Here is a 21,319-nt window from a genome sequence, read left to right as displayed (position 1 = left end):
CTTCCTTGGTGGCTCAGTGGCTAAGACTCCACCTCCCAAAGCACGGGGCCTGGGTTTAATCTCTGGTCGGGGAACTAGATCTCACATGCCACAGCTAAGACCCAGAGCAGCCAAATACATCCCTCCAGAAAATATACGTATATAAAAAAGGTAACGGTTCCTATGGGGCTCCTAAGCCAAAGCGGCTCCCACAACTAGCTATGGGGGTGTCACCTCCTGAGCAATCACGTGGGGAAGAGAATGGCCCCTGAGCCGATGTGCAGACTCCTCCTGTGGAAGAAGTCACGTGGTGCGGCCGTGCCAGCCTGCTGAGCATCCTGTGTGGTGTCCTCCTAAGTGACTCCCACACCGGGTGTGCATGGTCCGCTGTGTCTGAATGTCTAGTGAAGCCTAACCAGACCCTGGCAGACGCTGCTTTTCCTCCTCACAGCCCTCTCCTCACCTACTTCCAAGCTTTCATCCCCCACAGATGGAAGTGGGGCACCCGTTCCGCACCAGGATGGAATGCAGCCAGCCAGCCTGGCTTCCCGGGCCTCGATGTCACCTCTCTGCCATGGCTCCTCGGCTGACAATCAGGATGAGAGGGCATCTGGGTACTGGCTGCTGGACCCTCTTCCTGCCCACCAGTAAAACACTTGACCAAGATATTTATAATCATTTAATGAGTGTTCCAAACATACCCTTCGTGGGGCTACAGGTGAGTTTCACGACAGTGGAAGCTGATGTACATCCACACCCACCCAAACGGCCACAGCATTAGCAGCAGTTTCCAGAAACCCGACACCGACCAGAAAGATGTCAAGGGGAACAGGATGATCACTCAGCCAAAGAGGTTCTTTGGGATCCTTACTCTCCTCTTTCTCCTCCCAACTCAGGCTTTCTCCAGGGTATGGAAGTTCAGCATGGGAGAAGAGGGTGGGGAGGCCCCATCACACTTGTGCAAAGAGGCACTCTGAGAACCCCACACCCCAGATGCAGTGAGATGACCCAGAGACAGAGGTCTGGTCAATAAATAAATAATTCCCAGAAGCCACCCCGGGGGCTGGCGGGCCCAGGGTCTCCGAGGCAGAGGAGCCCCCACCCCAGGAGGCCTGGCCAGGCCGCTCGCTACGTGCTGCACACCAACACGTCTGCAAAGGGTCCCAGCAGTGTCTTGTTGAAGATGCAGCGGATCCACACCAGGTAGGTAGTGAAGGGCTTGATGTTCTCCGTGAAGGTGTGGTTCTGCAGGGCCAGCATGTAAGGCACGTAGGTGTTCTCCCCCTGCTCCTGGAGCCACACCTCGTACTTCACCTCCCTCACCTTCAGGTACTTGAGGTTCCACGGGATCTGCCAGGAGACGGAGAGGCGGGCCTCGGAGGCGCCCTGCACCGTCGCCTGGCACCGCGCCTCCCGCACCTTGCCAGGGTACAGGCTGACCGTCCACTTCTGCTTCCTTGGCCCCGGATGGCCCTTCACCACACGCCGTATGGTTTGGATGAGCGATGGGATGTCCACCTTGGTGTCCTGGTAGATTCGGAAGAGCCACTCAGGGTTCCGGCAACAGAGGTGCCGGGGGACCTCCCGGCTTTGCAGGATCCGGGCCTGCTCGGCCCGGTCTAGGTGGGCGATGCCCCCTTGGTCCCAGGGCCGCTCGGGATGCGTGACCGTGTTCTCTGGCATGGTGTTCTGCCAGGCTATGTACTGGAGGTCCATGCCAGGCAGTGTGGCCAGCGTCTTATAGGGGGTGTAGTGGTCAGGGTTGACAGCATAGGGGAAGAGCTCCACCACAGCTGCCCCACGGGGCAGGAACAGGGCCGTGACCAGCTGGGCCCCATGCATGCTGACCAGCATGGAGGCGTTGCTGACCAGCCGCACCACATCTGCAAAGGCGTGGTCTTCCAGGGACACCGTCACGGTCTTCATCTGGAACTCCTGGGCCAGGGCCAGCAGCAGCTCTGCCTCATTCAGGATGAGTCTGTTCTGGGTGCGGCTGAACACCAGGATGTACTCCTCGCCCAGGGGACCCCCGGCCTGGCTCACATTCAGCTTTTCCATCAGGAAATGCGCAAACTGTCGGATCTCATTGCCAGAGACCAGGATGTTGGCCTTCGGGCCCTGGGGCTGGACGAAGCCATACTGGTACCAGGTGGTGACCTTGGAGAGGCCCACGAAGGCATGGGAGAAGCAGAGCAGCCGGCCCAGGGCCTTCAGCTGCGCCCGCAGGAGGGGCTGCTTGGGGCTGAGCAGCTTGTAGAGGTCGAAGTGGGCACCCTCTCCCCAGCCCTCCATGAAGAAGAGCCGGGCCTCGTGGGCCAGGCCGGGGAACTGCCGAAGGGTGTAGAAGAGGGGCAGCAGGTCGTCGTGGAAGACGTGCATGAGGTTGTCGGGGTTGAAGCGGTTGGCGATGAGGGCCACGTCGGGCACAAACACGGGCTTGGGCATGAAGCGCAGGGCAGCGGCAGGCAGCTCCACGAAGTTGAAGTACTGGGTGTTGTGGTCCTCCACGGTGGACAGGTCGAGCAGGGCCGGCTGGAAGCGCCGCGAGCCCAGGCTGGGCAGCATCACGGAGGCGTTGCCGTGGAAAAAGATGAACTCCTCCGCCTCGCTGGAGTAGCAGAGCCACTTGAAGCGGCAGAGGCGGTCGGTGTGCGTGCGGCCGGTGCACACCATGTGCGTGCCGCCCTCGGTCAGGATCTGCAGCGCCTTCGGGTAGTCGATCCGCAGGCCGGGGGCAGGGTCGGCGGCCCGGCGGCCGACAGCCAGCTCCTCCTCCAGGGAGGCCGCATGCTCACGCAGCCGCACATGTTTCCAGAGCACGGCCGCCAGCACGGACACCAGCAGGGCGTTGAGCACGGCGGACAGGTGCATCCTAGCGCCGCCTGGGGCCCTAGAGAGACGACGGGCCCGGGGAAGCAGCTTGAGCCTGGCCGGCTTTACCCATCCCTGCGGGCTCCCGGAGGACCGGCAGAGGCCTGCGGGAGGAGAGAAGGAAAAGGAAAAGGTCTACATGGTGTGTCTCCAGTCACCCCGAGCACCCGCCTGGTGCCAGGCGCTGTGCTGGCCTCCGCTGAGGCATTGGATGCTTGCACCGTTTTGCACACTTGAAGATCTGGTAGGCTAAACGTGCTTAGTCACTCAGTCATGTCTTGACTCATTGTGACCCCATGGACTACAGCCTGCCAGGCTCCTTTGTCCATGGGGATTCTGCAGGCAAGAATACTGGAGTGGGTTGCCATGCCCTCCTCCAAGGGATCTTCCCACCCCAAGGATGGAACCCAGGTCTCCCGCATTGCAGGCGGATTCACATCTGAGCCACCAGGGCAGCCCGAGAATACTGGAGTGGGTAGCCTATCCCTTCTCCAGGAATCTTCCAAACTCAGGAATTGAACTAGGGTCTCCTGCATTGCACGTGGATACAGGAATCGGCCTGGTAGGCTAGACCCTTCTTCTAAAATGTTCACCCACTTCCCTCCCCTGCTGCCTCCATGGGGGAGTACAGATCCTTGCACCTGGCCTTTGGGCTTGGCCACATAACTTGCTTTGGCCAATGAGGTGTCAACAGACAACATATTCAGGGGCTTGAAAGGTGCTTGTGTGACTGTCTTTGCCCTCTTTATACCTAGGATGTTGCTGTGAGAAGAATGTGATCAGCTGAACTTGCTGGTCCCGGAGGAGAGAGCTATGTGGGGAGCACAGCTGTTGCAGCCATGCCAGGTGTGGCTCTGCTGACCCCTAGATGTGTAAGTGAGGGAAGACTGTAAGAACCACCAGGCAAACCCACCCGGGACTGACAAGCCCAGGCAACAGAGACATCTGAGCTGAACAGATGCCTCTTATCGTATGTCACTGAAACTCTGGAGCTGTTTGTAATGAAACACTGCTGCAAAGAAAGCTAACTGCTGTGTGTGAGAAGCCTCAAGGAAAATCCCCATTAGGGGCCCAACCTCCCTGGTACTGCCAGGGAAGGACTTCACCTTACCATGGGCACAAATGGGATGGGAGGCCTGTGACTGCCGGTCCCAGGCTGCACACCAGGACCCCCGTTATGCCCCATCTGGGACTCATGCACAGGGATTTCCTATTTGGAAATCACGCCTGCTGATTTTTATGAAAAGATGGGTAGAAACTTGTCCCCTCACAGGTCCAGTAAGAGAACTGTGTCTGAGTCTCACCACTGACAAGGGCTCTGTATGTGGAGGCATCACCTCCGAAGGGTTAAACTTCCTGTCCCGCATACTCTTGCCTACAGGGAGGCCTGGCTGGGCTGCGGGCATTTGCTCCCATTTTCCCCTGCTACTGGGAAGGGTATCATACTTGCTCTGAGGCCCAGGACTGTTCAGACAGCTGAAGAATGGGACTGTTCAGTCCTCGTGGAAACAGGATGGGTGACACCTGACACCAGCCATGGGGTGAGAACAGGGCACCTGCTTAGCTGGCTTCTGATTGCGCCTTCAGTCAGCCCTGTTCACCTCCAGGGCAGCGCCTCTAAGAGCCTAGAAGCCCTGCAGCTAAGAAATCTGCTTCAGCATCAGTGTTTCTCAGTCTTTTCAAAGCCATGTACCCACTAATAATAAAGAAAACCTCTTTCATGTCTCAAACTGATCCGTAAAGTGCAGCAACCCCTTCCGCCAAGAATCTCTCACGCACAAAACTCTTCTATATTATCTGCTCCCCAAGACAACAAGATTTCATCAATTTCTACTTTCTTTAATGAATTTTTTTTTTTTTAACCTTTTGGCCATGTCATGCAGCATGCAGGATCTATCTAACCTGTGCCCTCTGCAGTGGAAGTGTGGAATCGTAACTTATGGATCGCCAGGGAAGTCCAACTTCTACTTTTTCTGAAGTTAGTATTTTATATCTATATCTGTATATATAAAATAATAATGTTGCATATACTTTTCCAAATATATGTGTCCCCATCTAGAAATTCTCCACCCAGCCGCACCAGCTAAGGACTACTTTGCTATTAGGTTGAACCATGTTAAGTTGCTGATACTTGACAATTTCTGACCAGTGTCCCATGGTCCTGCCACTATCCTAACCACCACTGTGTTAAGGATATATATATATATATATAGAGAGAGAGAGAGAGAGAGAGAGAGAGAGAGAGAGAAGAGAGAGAGATTGTACTACCAAGGCTGCTCAAGAGCGAAAACCTATGTACCCAGTGTAACATGATTGCAGCTGGAGTTCTGACATCTCTCTAGATGGTAAGAGGAGAAACCAGGAGTCAGAAAGAGGCCAAGAGGACAGATAGTTAACTCATCCTTAGGATGGGGAGAGGAAAAGAACTGAGGAAGTAAAGGCAAGGACAAGAAGAGTTCAAGAAGATAATGCAAAGGCAGGGAAGGCAAGGTGTCTCACTGGGGGCTGGTGAGACCGTCCTGAGAGCCTCAGCTCAGATCTGGGCCAGAGGACTGAAAAGAGGGTCGTGACTGACTGACAGGTGGGAACTCCAGCAGGAAGAACAGCTGGGACCTATGTATCTTTCCATGCACATGGGACTCGGGGCTCTGGCCAGTGGGGGAGCGGGGCTGAGCGCAGTGACACCACAGCAGCAATGAGCACAGTCAGCACTCGGGTTTCGATTTCTAAACAGCATTCTTCACTGAAAGGAACCAGGGCTCCTTGGAGAAATAACTGCTTCCAGGGCCGGGAAAGGAAAATTACAAGATGAGCTTAGAATATCTTACAGTGCCAGAATGTAAGGAAGTTCTCAAAAAATGATGGGAACATATCCAAAAGATACAGGATCCAAACTGAAGGAGCTCCCAGTGGCTGAATCTGGGACAATTTGAGGAACAAAGTTAAAAAGCAATAGTAATGGATTATATAACCCACAGAATAAAATAAATACCCATGAGTCAATATTGATATGAATAGATAATCGAATAAATAGGGAGAAGACACAGATCTTATAGTAGAATGCCAATTAATAAATGTAGAAACAATAATGGAAATAGAACATCACCAGCTGGCAAACATCACAGTGATAACTGTTTCAGGCAAGATTCACTGATGGCTGCTAAAATTAGTGGGTACAAGTATGGTGAGAAACAGGAAACCTGCACAGTCTCTAAGTACCTCCCTGTGAGATACATATTAACTTCAAAAGTAAAAATAGAAATTTTACAGCAGAGCAGACATCGTCTGAACCAAATAATCACCATTAACATCACCAATAACAATACTGACACCATGTACCTCTTATAATGTGCTGAGGAGGGTACCTCATTTCTGGAGCCTTCCTGCCCAAAATAACATAACTTTGATCTATATTTCTAAATGGGGAAAACTTGGCTCTAGTTCCGGTTCTGGCTCTGAAGGTGGTCTGTTAATTTTAATTAATATTAATTTTAGTTAATTAAGCTAATTTTAGGTAATATTAAGATTAGTTAACAAAGAAAACATAAAACCCAAATTGAAAGATATTCTACAAAATACCTGATCAGGACCCCTGCAAGAGTTAAACATCATAAAAGAGAGGGGAAGACTGAGGAGGTCCAGACTGGACGAGAGGAAGGAGACATGACAGCTGAATGCCATGTGGGGTCCTGGGCCAAAAAAAGGACATTAATAGGACAGCTGGCAGAATCTGCGTAAGGCTCAGAGCTGTGTTCATTTCCTACAGCTGTGTAAGATGTTAACATCAGAGGAAGCTGAGTGAGGTGTTTTTGTAACTTTCCTGTAAGTCTCAAACTATTAAAAATTAGGTAAGAAACAAGAGAAGTGAGTTGAAAGTCACTCAGTTGTGTCCAACTCTTTGTGACCCTGTGGACTATACAGTCCATGGAATTCTCCAGGCCAGAATACTGGAGTGGGTAGCCTTTCGCTTCTTCAGGGGATCTTCCCAACCCAGGGACTGAACCCAAGTCTCCAGCACTGTAGGCTGATTCTTTACCAGCTGAGCTACAAGGGAAGCCCAAGGATACTAGAGGGGTTAGCCTATCCTTTCTCCAGTGGATCTTCCCGATCCAGGAATCAAACTGGGGTCTCCTGCATTACAGGAGGATTCTTTACCAATGGAGCTATCAGGAGAACCAATGGAGAACATAAGTATAAGAGAACATCAGTATTTATATGAGAACATAAGTATTTATATGTAAAACAACAAGTACGTGGTTGGTTCTAAAATACTCCAGCAAAAAAGGCATGTAGACAGGTGAAATACAGATATTGATAGGTAAAGATGATGATGGAGTCTTTTTTTGGTTCTCTTTTGAGTTTGTCTGACATTTTGCATAGAAAAAGTTTAAAATGAAACCATAAAGAATAAAATAAAATGACTATTACAAAATGACAGAATACTGGAAAGTGGATGAGTAACAAATTAATACTCAAGCTGTGTCTGGCGAGACAGGAGGCAGATGGGTGTAGCACAAGCTGATGCATGTTTTGCTCTGATCACAGACAAGAATGGCTTCCAACAGCAGCTAAAGCCAAAACAGACACACCCAGGGAATATCAGAAAGCAAGACTCCCAGGAAATGAAGAAAGGAAGACCACCTCCAAGCTGAGCAGGTAGCTTGGCCCCCAAGTACTCAGCATCTCTTATGAGCATTCTGCTACCTGGCCCTCCCCTGCGCTGAAAAACAGGCTTGGCAGCAGGTAGGGGTGTGGGCAAGGGGCCACGGGCAAAAGGAGGACCAGGGGGCTGTGTGTGCCGCAGCCAATCCCAGTCAAGCCACTGAGGTTGGGGGCCTTGGGACAAAGCTTATGGGAACCAGCAAACATGCGGGCCTTGTGGGGCTAAAAGGCAGCCAGGCAGAGACCACCCTGGAGCTTGGGGAGTGGGAAGGACTGTTTCTAATCAGATGCTACGTCCTCCACCCACCCTCAGGCCCTGCCCACAATGGTACTGACCGAAGGCAGGACAAATATAGACTGGCCTACGTGGACCTCTCATGCACACGTCAGGCTCTCCCGTGGGAGACCCTTCCAAGAGGGAAAACAGGAGGGAAGGTTTGCTGGGAATGGACAGGACATTTTCTGATAAGTAGTGTGGTGGATAAAGCATGGAGCCCTGAGGGTCAGACTGCCTAAGTTTTTACCACTTTTCCAGTTACAGGCCAGGGGGCTTGCACCAACACCTGATGGGGCCAGTCGCATAAACCCCCCAATCCCATCCTACCCAGATGAGACGGCCCTGAGCCATACTCTTTATGGGCTTCCAGAGTTCCCTAACAGATTAAGTGGATTACAGAGTTGCCTGCAGTGGGAACTGGCCTTCTTCCCTGCCCTGTCTCTCTTCTCCACTTCCCTGTTCATGTATGCTGCAATCAAGTGCAAATAATCTACTTGCACTTGAATCCATGTCTCACGATCTGCTTCTGGGGAATGTTAATTAACACGGAATACTACTGCATTTTGCCCCGGTGGAGACAGATGGAGGGCCACCCTTGCATTTTTCCCTGCTGTGAAACAGCTGAAGTGTGGTAGTGAGAATGCCAACAAGAACTAGGGCAGTCACTGCTCATTATAAAGTCCTGCCAGTCTGTTCCCTGGTTCCCCTGTGTCTGTCCACTCTCAGCTGCATAGCAGCAGCCTGCAAATGCCAGAACAGAAGGATCAGGCAAAGGCCTCAGAAATGTTTTCAAAAGATAACAGATGGAGGCAAAGGAGACATTAACCAGATCCCTGATTCTAAAGAAGCCAAAGTTCTCCCCAGTCCTGTCTGCTGGCTGAGGAGATACAGCTTTTCTGGACCGTACAGGCTGCTGGAAGAGGAGGGCAGGGTCCCTGTGGCCACCCCCCATGGAGTCCTGTTACAGAGGCAAATAAATGAGGCCTGAGTTGGCCTCCGAGACACCTTCTCTGATTGTGGGGGAGAGGACTGACTACAGAGCTGAGCTGTTTGGAAATAAATTTGCATGGAAGAGACAGTCCTTCTTGGCCTTATAACGTGTGCTGAAGAACACTCTTGAGAGTCCCCTGGACTACAAGGAGATCAAACCAGTCAATCCTAATGGAAATCAACCCTGAATACTCACTGACACTTGAAGGGCTCAAGCTGCAGCTGCAACACTTTGGCCACCTGATGTGAACAGCCGACTTACTGGAAAGACCTCATGCCGGGAAAAACTGAAGGCAAAAGGAGAAGAGAGTGGCAGAGCATGAGATAGCTGGATAGCATCACTGAGTCAACGGACATGAACCTGGGCAAACTCTGGAAGACAGTGAGGGACAGGGAGGCTTGAAGTGCCGCAGTCCATGGGGTTGCAGAGTCAGACGTGACTTAGCGACTGAACACCACCACAAATCCCTAGCTTGGATGGTGTCTTCAGCACACCTGTCTAGGCTGGGGGTCCCAGGAGGGAAAAAGCCTGTCATCCAGGGGGCAAGCGCTGAGAAGATCCCCAGAGGAACCCCTCCTGAGGCCTGGAGGCAGGGCCGTGGTGGAAGGCTGTGCCCTTGGATCGTTCATGACGTACATCCCTAGACTCCTTCCTTCACTCTCCTGACGACAGGCTGTTAGACGTGGGCAGGCCCGGCCTTGGCCTGGCGTAACTACCTCTGTGGCAGAGCCAACAACCGAGCAGGCTGGACGTTGGCCGCTGAGCTCCTCTCCGTGGGCAGCGCTGGTGGGGGGCTTCCTCTCCCTTGGGTGCTGCATTTAGGACCCAGCGGGTATGCGGCACAAAGAGCTTAGTGGCTCAGCCAGGACGAAGAATGATATGGAGCAAGAACGTTTTTCAATGGTATATTTTTAGTGTTAGAATATTTTCACCAGAAACATATCAGGTTTGGTAGATATAAGATGTTTACCTAACTTTTTTCTTTAATTTTGCTGACAAGTCAATCAATAGAAAAATGGATTCAAACTAAAAAAAGAAAAAAAATACTTTTCAAAAGAAAGGAAGTAAAAAAGAAATGAGATTTAAAACATGCTTAAAACAGCCCTCTAGAAACTGAGGCAGACAGAGGAAACCACCACTTCACCCCACCCCACCTCAAACTGCTTCCCTCAGCTCCTGGACATGGATTATCAGATTCTTACAGACAGTGGGATCCCACCTTTCCAGGATCCCACCTATTCCAGGAAGCACCGGAGGAAGGTGCTGATGCTGCCACCACACCTGCAGACACAGTAAGACCTGCGGGGTCCCTACTATGGGGGCTCCCAGCTGAGGCTGCTCACCCAGCCCTGGGTACCGGCTCCACTCCCGGGGGCCCTGCCAGGCTCCAGATGCAGGCACAGAAAAGCCGTTCACAAGGGCCCCAGCATCTGATAAGGAGTAAGAGCCCCAGGAATTTCTGGCCTCGAGCAGAGGGTGCAAATTCACATGCTTACTGAGGCCAAGAACCAGCAGTCTCTGGGCAGCGTGCCCCAGAGACCAAACACCCAGATTCAAGTTCAGGTTGACGAGGGCCTGGCAGTACAGTGGCCTGGCGGCACCTTCAGTATCAGTTTGCTCCAGCTGCTATAACCAAGGACTGCAGACATTTCTTTTCACACAGCTCTGGAGGCTGGAAGTCCCAGACCCAGGTGTCAACATGCATGGTTTATCCTAAGGCCTCTCTCCCGGGCTTGCAGATGGCTACCTTCTCACTTGTCCTCAGGTGACCTTGTGTGCACCGAGGGGAGACAGCTCTCTGGTCTCTCTCTTTGTTATTGGGACACCAGTCCTATCAGATTAGGGCCCCACCCTTATGACCAGGCTCCTCTGTCCATGGAATCCCTCAGGCAAGAACACTGGAATGGGTTGCCATTTCCTTCTCCAAGGGATCTTCCCGACCCAAGGATCGAACCTGGGTCTCACACATTGCAGGCGGATTCTTTACCGTCTGACCTACCAGGGAAGCCCTTATGACCTTAGTTAACCTTAATTACCTCCTTAAAGGTCCTATCTCTAAATACAATCACACTGGGGGGTCAGGGCTTTGATTATGAATTTCCAAGGACACAATTCAGTCTGTAATACTACTTTTCTGGTTTTCCAGAGAAGCCAGAAATCCATTTAAAATGGGAAATGTCCTAGTCTGTAATTTCTGGCCACTATTCCACTTGAGTGAAGATGACAGGCAGGCCCAAGGACTGGGGCTACTAGCCTTGTTGCTGGTATAACGGGTCCAAGGATGTGAGCTCTGGTCTTAAATGAAGCCCTCTGCTGCTGACCTGGCCAACTGTACTGGGTTCTCAACTGCCAGGACCAGCCGCTGGTCACTGGTCATGCCCCCAGGAGCAGGGTGGGGAGGCTAGGACTGCCAGCACCCACCAGACCCAGGCTCAGAAGACTGGCAGGGCCAGGCCAAGACAAGGGCTGGCGATAGTGTCTAAAGAAGGTTTTCTATTAATAGTACAACAATTTTACTTTAACAGGTTGTTCATACCCCCAACTGAAAAACCAGAGAGTTCTTGTTAATTATTGAAAAATATGCTTTTACCCTAAATGCAGCCGGAATCACTGGTGCTGAATGATGGAAGCTTCCTGTCCTGCACCGATGCGTCTCACTCGTCGCCAGTTAGCAAATAGCACACAAGCTCCAATAACTCAAATGCCCTCAGAGTGATCTCTCCCTGGTCCTTGCCCCTCCTAGTTATGGCTACCAGAAGCAGAACATGGAACTGCTACTCCTCCATCATGTTTATGTGGGGTCCAAACTTAGATCTCCATCAATGCTACTGACAAGCCTGAACAAACACTGACAAGGCATCAGGGTTTCCGCCAAAAGCGTTTACATTTTGGCCAAATGTTGGCAGCCTCTGAGTACTCCTTGTAAAACCTAATATTTAAGTGATCAGGCATCTTTAACATTTAGTTACAAGTTCACATGCTTAGACTAAAAACTTAACATGGATAATAACTCCTCAGTTTAGCATAAAGAGCAAAGAAAGGCGAAGATGGAGACGTTCATCCTCTATCAACAGCTAAACATAGTGACTCTTCTTTCTTATCAGCAAAATTGGATAGAACTCCCAGGGTGGACCGGTGGGGCTGCGGGTGAAGCAAAAGAATTCCAGTCTGTGTTACTCTGGCACAATGCGCAAAGGCAAGCTTTGCTGAGGACAGCCAAGGCTCCAAGGCACTCAGCACAGGCAGGACGGCTGAACAGGTGGAGGTGAGTCCCACCTACCACCAACACAGAAACCCTTGCTCGTACAACTTGCTGTGACACCATCTGGCTTTTGCTTCACACCCACGGGTCACTTGCAAGTTAGAGCCCCCTGTGTTGGCCCTTTCTGGCATAACAGAAAAGCATTACTAGGCACCAATGTGGTCACAAACAGGGATGAAGCAGGAAAAGAGAATCGAGTGAGTGGCTGCTGTGATGCTCAGAACACGCCTGCACGACTGACTGCATCAAGAGGGTCAGAAGGCCACTCACTACAAGCAGCATAAAACATTCACCAGAAGAAGGGACAAGTGTGCATGACAGGAAATGGTCCTGGTTCGACCTGAGGCTATCCACGGAAGCGACCTGAAGGGTGGAGGGGTTTTGGGCAAGCTTTTGGAGGTGTTTTTGTGGTCATGGGGGTTAAGATGACCTGTTAGGTGTCCACACATCCCTGCTGGCAATAATTATGGCAAACTTCCATCCACAGCAGACATCGCTGCGCCCAGGTCTTGCATCTGCCCACCAAGCAAGCCATGAGGTCACCCAGCTATGGGCTCCTCTCTCATCCCAGGGCTGTGACACGCAGGCCCAAAGCCACATGCAGCTGAAAGGGCAGTGAGTTACAGACAGACGCGGAGTGGGCAGCGTCAGGGACATGCGTTTCACCAGGGGAGCCCCCTGGGCTCAAGTCATCACCTGTGAGGCCCCTGCGGTAGGGGAGCCAGGCAGTGCCAAGGTCACAGCAGTCCCTGCCAAACACTCGGGGAGCCTGGAGCCCGGCATGAGTGATAAGGAGGCGAGAGGCCTCAGAGAGGGTTTTCCTTTGGCCTCACCAAGATGTCACCCTCATCTCCTTCCTTGCTTCATTACCACCACCACCACCACCACATCAGAGCCGACATCTACTGGCCAATCACGAGGTGCCGGGTTCTCCACTTTACGTGGTGATCTTTGCTTTATAGATGGTAGAACCGAAGCCCACTGAGACCTGCCCAGGGTCCCGCAGGAAGCAGCGATGAGACTAAGGAAGGCGGGCTGGCTCCAATGTCATCTCTGTTACCCGTTTTCCTTCTTTTTATCTGGAAATAATCCCAGACTTAGGAAAAAAAAAAACAAAACTGTGTGTATAGTACAAAGAACTCTCCTACAGCCTTAGCCTCACCACCAACTACTAATCTGACACATTCATTGTGCCATTTTCTTTTTTTCCCGAACCTTTTAAAAATAAGCCAGAGACCTCTGCCCCTTTAGACCCTACCGCTTCATCATCTGTCTCCTAAGAACGAGAACATTCTCTCGTAATCACACAAAATCGGGAATTAATATTGTTAGTAATTTGTGGTCTCCACTCTGTGGCCCAGAATCCAAGCCAAGGTGAAGCCTGGTGGCCAGGTAGCACGTCTCGCTCGTCTCCCCTAATCTGGGCAGCCTCTCAGACTTTCATGGCCTCAAGTTTCTAATGGAGTCAGATATTTTCTGATATGTTCCTCAGTTTGGGCTCGTTTGGTTAGACTCTAAATATGCACCTCTGGCAGGAATCAGAGTCTATGTGCCTAATTGTTCATATGAAACTATTCTATACAAGTGCTTCTGGGATTCTCCCAGTGGGGCAGCCAGGATCAGCAAAGATCCAGAAACCCCACTCTGTGTAGGATGCAAGGAGGAGTAGGGCCCTCTTCCTCAGGGAAAGGAAGCCCCTGGACCTTGGGCATTCCTCAAACGCTGAGGGGCAGAGCAGCAAGAGGGAGGCTGCCGCAGAGGGGGGCTGCACCCCTCTCTCGCTGAGTGGGCACACACGCACACTGGCGATACATGCAACCTAGTCCCCGGGCTGAAGAAAGGACGTGTAGCTCCCGGCTGCCACGGCCACCAGGGCCCTGAAGTGAGGCCTGCGGAAGCAAGTCATGGGGGGATTTCAGCGTGGGAGACAGGAAGAGGACTTCTCCAAGGCTTAGAGCTGTTCTAACACGGAGGAATCAGCGACTGTAGTGAGCCCCTGCCCTGCCAGGAAGTGGCCTGGAAAATCAAGGTCAACCTGTGAGGTGGACACAGGGTCCCCCAAGGCAGTCTTAGCATCACCTGGGATGTGAGAAATGCAAAATCTGGGGCCCCTCCAGACCTGCTAAACCAGAATCCCTGAGGGAGCCCAGGAACCCGTGTTTTTAATAAAGCTTTCAGGTGACTCTACTGTGAACTTAATTTCAGAAAGTCCTCTAAGATTTCCGTAACACTCCACAATTCTGCAATTCCCCGCTTCTACATACCCAGCAGGGCATTTCTGTCCAACCCAGGGTAAACCACCAGGGACAGCCCTCCCCGTCACAAAGGCTAGTAAATCCTCTCCCCAGCCTCTGCGAAAATGATGTTCCGGGGCAGCCTATGTTCCTGGGGCAGACTGAAAAGGCTGCCATATTCTAAGCCCCACTTTGAGAAAAGTTTCCCCAGCTCACACCTTCCCACACAAGCCACATCACTTATAACGCTGAGTGGCAAAACAAAAGCAGCCCAGTTCTCCAGGCCACAGCTAAATGGATGCGAGAGCGGAGGCTGGGCCTAAAGCAGCCACCGGTGGAGCTGCCCGAGAAGTCAGATCAGGTGGTGGTGGTGGTGCTGTTATCAGATGCCCACACCTGCAGGCCTGCAGGGAGGGAGGTCGGTCTCCTGAGAAATGGACTCCTGAAGGGAGCAAGGCTGGACTGCTTCTCTGGCTCCTAACAGGGGCCATTGTCACTCCTCTCGGAAGCTCTGGGACCAGCCTAACCCTGGTAACTCCGGAAGTCCCCCAGGATGTGCCTTGATTCCTGCCACAAACCCCCACTACTGAAGGTCCCCAGGGTGTTCCTTGTCAATGGGTGTCGGTCTGAACCGGGAACAACAGTGATGGTGGCAGTACAGCAGATGTGGTCCCCAACCCCTCCCTGAAGCCTAGCCCGGGGCTGAGTACCCACTGCCCAGCCACAAAAGGGCCCTCTGTTCTGCTTTTCAAAGTGGAGAAAAGAGACAGCTCTTAGCATTAAGACTGTACTGATGGGACTTCCCTGGTGGTACAGGGGATAAGAATCTGCCTGCCAATGCAAGGGTCACGGGTCCAATCCCTGGTCCAGGAAGATCCCACATGCCACAGAGCAACTACGCCCATGCGCCTCAACTACTGAGTCTGTGCTCTAGGGCCTTTGAACTGCAACTACTAAGCCCACGTGCTGCAAGTACTGAGCCCATGTGCCTGCATGACAAGAGAAGACACCACAATCAGAAGCCACAACGAAGAGTAGCCCCCACTCGCCACAATCAGATAAAGCCTGCACAAAGCAATGAAGTCCTAGTGCAGACAAAAATAAAATTAATTAATTAAAAAAAAAAAAAAAAGACTACTGATGGTAGTCACCAATGGCAGACTGAAAGGTGTGGTTTCCTGACAGACCCTGGGTGCTGAGTATGTAGGTGAGGACCTGCAAAGCCAAACAACATGGAAAGACTGGGACTTCCCTGCTGGTCCAGTGGCTAAGACTCTGCACTCCCAATGCAGAGGGTCCGAGTTCAACCCCTGGTCAGGGAACTAGATCCCACAAGCCTAACTCCTAAAAGTAAGGAGTCTGCACACTGCAACGAAGACCTGCTACAACCAAATAAATAAATAAAACATGGAAGGACTGACAGCTGTTCTGAAACATGTCAGGAAGAGGATACTGGCCTCTGGACAGGGGGTGGAGGTTAATGCTGCCACCATCTTACTTCATGTGCACCTACTATGTGCCAGTCACTGTTCTAAGCCCATTCTCTGCCCACTTCCACTTAAGCCTCAATGCACAAGCCCTCTACTGCAAGTACTCGTGTTATCTCCATTTTCTTTTAATATGAAAAACTAGAGCTTAGTGGGTTTAAGTACTTTCCTCTAGGTCCTGCAGCTCAAGCAGAAGCACCAGAATTCAAGCTTGTGCCTGATTCTGGGGTTCGCAGTAATTCAGACTCAGAGGCACAGTCGGTGATGGAAAAGCAGGAAAGATCTCAGAGCTGTGAGTTCTCATGCAAGAAGGGCAGAGCAGCTGTGGACAGCTCTGGAAACAAAGACCCATAGGCCCTCAACTGTAACTTAGCAACCTAAGGCTTCTTGTGTGTAACCATTCCCCACCCATCCAGGCAAGTAGCTCAGGGAGCTGTGGTCATTCTCTCACCCAGAGGGAGGTGTGGGGCGCACAGTGGAGTGACAATTACCCCACCCACACTGGTGCTGTGCTGACAGGGTTAACCCACATATTTAGAATGACAAAACCAACAATTTTTAGAGCTAAAAGAGCCCTTAGAAATTATTTGCTCCAACTCTTTATATTATAAAAGGTCTTGAGAAGCAATGGGAGCTCTCACAGGGGCCAAGATGAAAGCAGTGGGGCTGGCTTTCCTCAAACCCGCAGGCGAACCCCCTCCCCAAAGCAGAGGTGAGGCCCAGAAGAAGCACACGCCTCCGGGCCTCTTCCCAGCATCTAGGCAAGATCACTTCTTCTCCAAACCAGGCTTCCGGTCTCACCCAGATCACACCCTTCCCTGGCCCTGCAGTCCAAGATGAGAGCCTCTAGGGCCGAGAGGGCCTTTGGCTGCCTCTTGCTAACGCTTCACCCTCCAGCCTCGGCCAACCTCAGACATGGAGAGGAAGCACCCTCCGCCAGGCTGCAGGCTCCTGCCTCTTCTCCAAGCAGCCGAGGCTACCTGCTGTAACACCGGAGGCTGCCCCAGGTCACAGGCGGGCTTCCAGAACCGTAAAGACCCCAAGCAGCAGGGGAGGGGAAGTAAAGGGCTCCGGTTCTGGAGTGAGATGCCAGGATGTGAGCTCTGGTCCTGACACTCAGCAGCTGCATCATCGTATACCAATTCTTCTTTTAAATTTTTCCACCACACGAAAAGGTGTACATAATTAACATACACAACACTCTAAGGATGGTGATAAGTAGATACCCAGGAAACCATCACCATAATTTATGCCATAACCTATCCATCACCTCCGAAAGTTTCCTCTGCCCCTTTATTTACTCACTTTGTGATAAGAACACTTAACGTAAGCTCTACCCTCAAAGCAAAATCCGAAGCATATACTACAGTATTGAGAACTGTAGGCTCACAGCTGTATGCTGTGCAGCAGGGCTCTCAGAACTCGGCCCTCTAGTCTATCTGAAACTTTACACCCTTTCACTGATACCATCTCATTTTCCCTCCCTGCAACCCCTGGCAACCACCATCCCACGCTCTGCTTCTGTACATCTGACTATTCTACATTCATCCTTTAAGTGGTATCATGTGGCTATTTGTCCTTCTATGTCTGCCTGGGTCAATTCTTAAACCCTGCAAGCCTCCATTTCCTAGTCTGAAAAACCAACAATTATACTGACTTCATAGGGTGGTTTTATGAATTCAAAGAGAACTCAGGCAAAGCACAGTGCCTGACAATTATTTTTGTGTAATTATTATTAACCATAATAATGCCATAACTTCCATTCACTGGCACTGACTCCAGGCCAGGAACAATGCTAAGTGCCTGACAAGAATTATATATTTGTTCCCTATTACAAATCTATAACAGGTATTAACCAATCTCATTCCACGTTTGAGGACGTATGGTCAGAATTATTCAGAGAACTGCCCACTGTCCCACAGCTATCAAGTGGTGAGACTGGGATTCAAATTCAAGTTTGGTTTCAAAGCCTATGATGACATTTTTGGGCTCTGCCTTTCATGTTCATGATTTTATCCAATTAAAAAATTTACTAGGTGATAGACCTGGGGGAAAAGTATCCACTGACAACCAACTGAGAATAACAAGGACCTTCAGGGACTGGAACATTTGATAATTTAATTTTCTGGTTAGCTCAGTATTCACTAGAAGCCTATGTTATTGCTAAGTATTTTCTAAAGCAAGGCTCAGAGCAAGAACTTGCCAACCAGAAGGTCAGTTTGAAAAACGCTCTGACACCTGCCACATCGAGGCCACCAGGACACACACACGGCTGCAGTCCGGGGGAACTGCACTTGCAGTCCCCAGCAGCCCAACCTCCTTTGCTGAGGATCCCCATTCTGCTTCTCCTCACCCACCCAGGGCCCAAGACTCAGGATCTGATGCCCTGTCCATCTCTGGGGAAGAGAGGACTCCCCTGTGCTCCTTCCTGGCTCTGCTGGCAAGTGGGACTCAGATTTCTCATTTGTAATGTGCAAGGATGAGTTGGAGAAAAGATCTCCAAGATCCATGAGAGTCAGAGTGGGCAGCTAACTCCAGTGATACAGACCTTGGTTCCAATCCCACCTCTAACATTTTCTGTTTGATAGCGACCACAAATGCTAATATTTGCTGCACGTTCACTGGGCACCAGACACTGGGCTTCCAACTTTTAAGCATTATTTTATTTAATCCTCACAGCAACCCCGTCTTGCAAAGAAATAAGAGGTTCAGAGAGGATAAGTGACTTGCTCAGGGGCTCACACTTAGTAAATGAGAGCCAAGATCTGAATGCCCTGCACACATAGCAGAACATATTTGGTAAATAAACCCTATTCTGTCTGTGCTCAGAGCCACCAAATCCTGAGATAGTTCACTCCATAACCATTCCCATGCCATTCTCGATTCCCCCAAAAGTAGGTTCTGAGACTTGGTTGGCACAAAGAAAGCCAACCCTAGCTGCCCACCACCTGGCAGGACTCTGGCCTGAGGGCCCTTGACCTTAGCAGAGGATATTCATCAGGAGACCGGCTCCTACACACATGTTGGGGACCGAAGCCCATTGTGTCCCTACTTCTGAGGCTATCCCAGCATTGTCAAGCAGGTGATGCCAGGCTGTCATCACCAGACACACAGTGGGCACCGTACTGAGCTCCCAAGGAGCCCAGGGGTCACTTGCGGGCTGTCCTGGTACTGCCTTCACAGGAAGCTTGGGAGGGCCAGGACCCCTCCGTGCTTCTCGCCTGGCTCCCCGCCACCCGCGCCTCATGCGCACCATCTCCCCAGCAGAAGGGCGTGGGAACCGGCTGCCGGTGCCAGCCCCGAGCTAAGGTCTGTAGCTGACACGCCGGGGCCCGCGGTACCTGGACCTCGAGGGTCCACCTCCCCTCACCCTCGCCACCTCCCGCGCCTCCTTCGGCCCCAACCCACATCACTCCTCCCAGCCGCAAATCCCCCTCCCCTCCTCTCCAATCCTCCGGGGGAAGTCGCAGGGCCGCTGCTTCAATTCCAAACCCAGCTGTGTCGCGGAACCCTTGCCCTCCGCGAGCGCGCGCACCTCACCTGCACCCTACAGCCCGGGCTCCACGGGGCTGAAGCTTCCAGGCAGGCCCTCCGCAGAGATGGCTTTGGGCGAACCCGTGCCCGCCGCTGCCCCGGCCGCCTGCTCGGAGCCGCGGAGGCCCAGGACGGGAGCGCAGGCTCCTCCGCGCCGTCTGGTCCGTCACCGCCGCCAGGCTCGCAGGTGCCCTACGTGCGCCTGCCCAGCTGGCGGGCCCCTCGCGTCAGCTGTGCACGTGCGCAGGCTCGCGGGTTCCACCGCCTCAGCCGGAGGCCGGACCTCTTCCTTGGCTCGCGGAATTCTGGGAATTGCAGTTTGCGTCCGATGGTTGCCGGCTCCTTCGACCCGGGGGATCCTGGGAGTTGTAGTTTGCTCCTGGAGAAGTGAAGTCGCGCTTCGTGTTTTTCAGTGGTAAGTCGTGTCCGACTCTTTGTGACCCCATGGACCCTCCAGGCTCCTCTGTCCATGAGGTTCTCCAGGCAAGAATAACGGAGTGGGCTGCCATTTCCTTCTCCAGGTCGCTTGGTGTTAAGTTTATACAATTATGGGAGGCCCGATAATAAACTTAAATGCAAGTTTAAACCGACAAGCAAATGTCATTTATCAAATCAAAATACTACTTTCACATGCTTTTAAAAAATATATATTACTTGGGAGGGGGACGCGGTTCTCAGGTGTTCAGTTCAGTTCAGTCGCACAGTCGTGTCCGACGCTTTGTGACCCCATGGACTGCAGAACGCCAGGCTTCCCTGTTCATCACCCACTCCGGGGCCTGCTCAAACTCATGTCCATTGAGTCGGTGATGCCATCCAACCATCTCATCCTCTGTTCTTCCCTTCTCCTCCTGTCTTCAGTCTTTCCCAGCATCAGGTAAAGAACCCGCCTGCCAATTCAGGAGACATAAGAGTCGTAGATTCGATCCCTGGGTCGGGAAGATCCCCTGGAGAAGGGCATGGCAACCCATTTCAGCATTCTTGCCTGGAGAATCCCATGGACAGAGGAGCCTGGCGGGCTATAGTCCATGGAGTCGCAAAGATTTGGACACAGCATGCACACACACTGCAGGGGACTTAAATACAAAAGCACCATTCCTCTGCTCCAATCCCCTACCCCTACTCTATCCCATCCCACAGACCTGCCCCTGAAGGACAACCATTCCCCACTTTGATGGCTGCTGCATATGACATTTACTGATGACTGACTGTGGTAGTGATTAAACAAATCTACACATGTGATAAAATGACACAAACTGTATACAACTTTATACCAGTGTCAAAACCTGGTTTGGATACTGTACTATAATTATGTAAAATGTAGCCATTGGGGGAATCAATCTGTAAATATTTCAAAATTGAACAATGTAAGGGTTAATAGTCAGCCACCTGTTGCTCTGGCTAAGCCATGAGAAAATCACCATGGGAAAAGCAAAATGCAGCAATACAGCATAACCCTAATAAAAGTACATCGGTTGATCAGTTGGAGTTGTCATGCCCTGCTAAGCTAAGGAAAAACATAGTGTGGACCTTGGAACACCATGTCAGAGCAAGTTCAGAACACTGCTTGTGCACACACTAAGATGTTTTCCCAAAGGCACACGTAAGTCTATGACCTTCAGCTAGGTGACAGCCCTTGTACAGGAAAATAACAAAGATAGTTTACAGTAACCAATCAAATGGGAGACATGACTGGGGACACAGAAGGCTGGCTTCATCATAACACAACAGACACCTTCCACTTGCCAAGACACTAAATAAAAGTGATGTAGCTCTGAGGAACAGGGCTCTTGAGCCAAGAGGTCTTGAGTTCCCCAGTTCCATCTTTAAAACTTTAATTCTGTCTCTAGTTTCTTTTTCTCAAACTGCATCAACCACTTTCAATCCCTACCTGCAGTGCTGGCTGCAGCAAAAAAAGTTTTTTTAAAAAGAAACAAAAAAACAAACAAATGGACATTACTTAGGTCCTCAGCTGTACAGGACAGATTAAAAAACATCATGGACCATCTAAGAAATCGTTAAGAG

The 21,319-nt window shown here is 51.3% G+C and overlaps 1 protein-coding gene across 2 annotated transcripts; it reads right to left on the bottom strand.

The window, feature by feature from the left end:
• Window positions 1–645: 645 nt before the first annotated feature.
• Window positions 646–19,604, bottom strand: POMGNT2 (protein O-linked mannose N-acetylglucosaminyltransferase 2 (beta 1,4-)). 2 transcript variants are annotated; one of them, XM_027958068.2, is made up of 3 exons: window positions 19,304–19,604; window positions 8,976–9,066; window positions 646–2,954 (listed from the first exon to the last, which is right to left on the bottom strand). In XM_027958068.2, exon 3 carries the CDS (start codon window positions 2,848–2,850, stop codon window positions 1,108–1,110), a length of 1,743 nt encoding a protein of 580 aa, XP_027813869.1. In that variant the 5' UTR covers window positions 2,851–2,954; window positions 8,976–9,066; window positions 19,304–19,604; the 3' UTR covers window positions 646–1,107. The 2 variants fall into 2 exon arrangements, with proteins under 2 accessions (XP_027813869.1, XP_011954846.2); XM_012099456.3 differs by lacking the exon at window positions 8,976–9,066.
• Window positions 19,605–21,319: the final 1,715 nt, after the last annotated feature.

Source organism: Ovis aries, chromosome 19 (assembly GCF_016772045.2).
Source record: "Ovis aries strain OAR_USU_Benz2616 breed Rambouillet chromosome 19, ARS-UI_Ramb_v3.0, whole genome shotgun sequence".
NCBI lineage: Eukaryota > Metazoa > Chordata > Mammalia > Artiodactyla > Bovidae > Ovis > Ovis aries.
The sequence above is the reverse complement of the archived record's forward strand: the minus strand, read 5'-3'. Positions and strand labels throughout refer to the sequence as shown.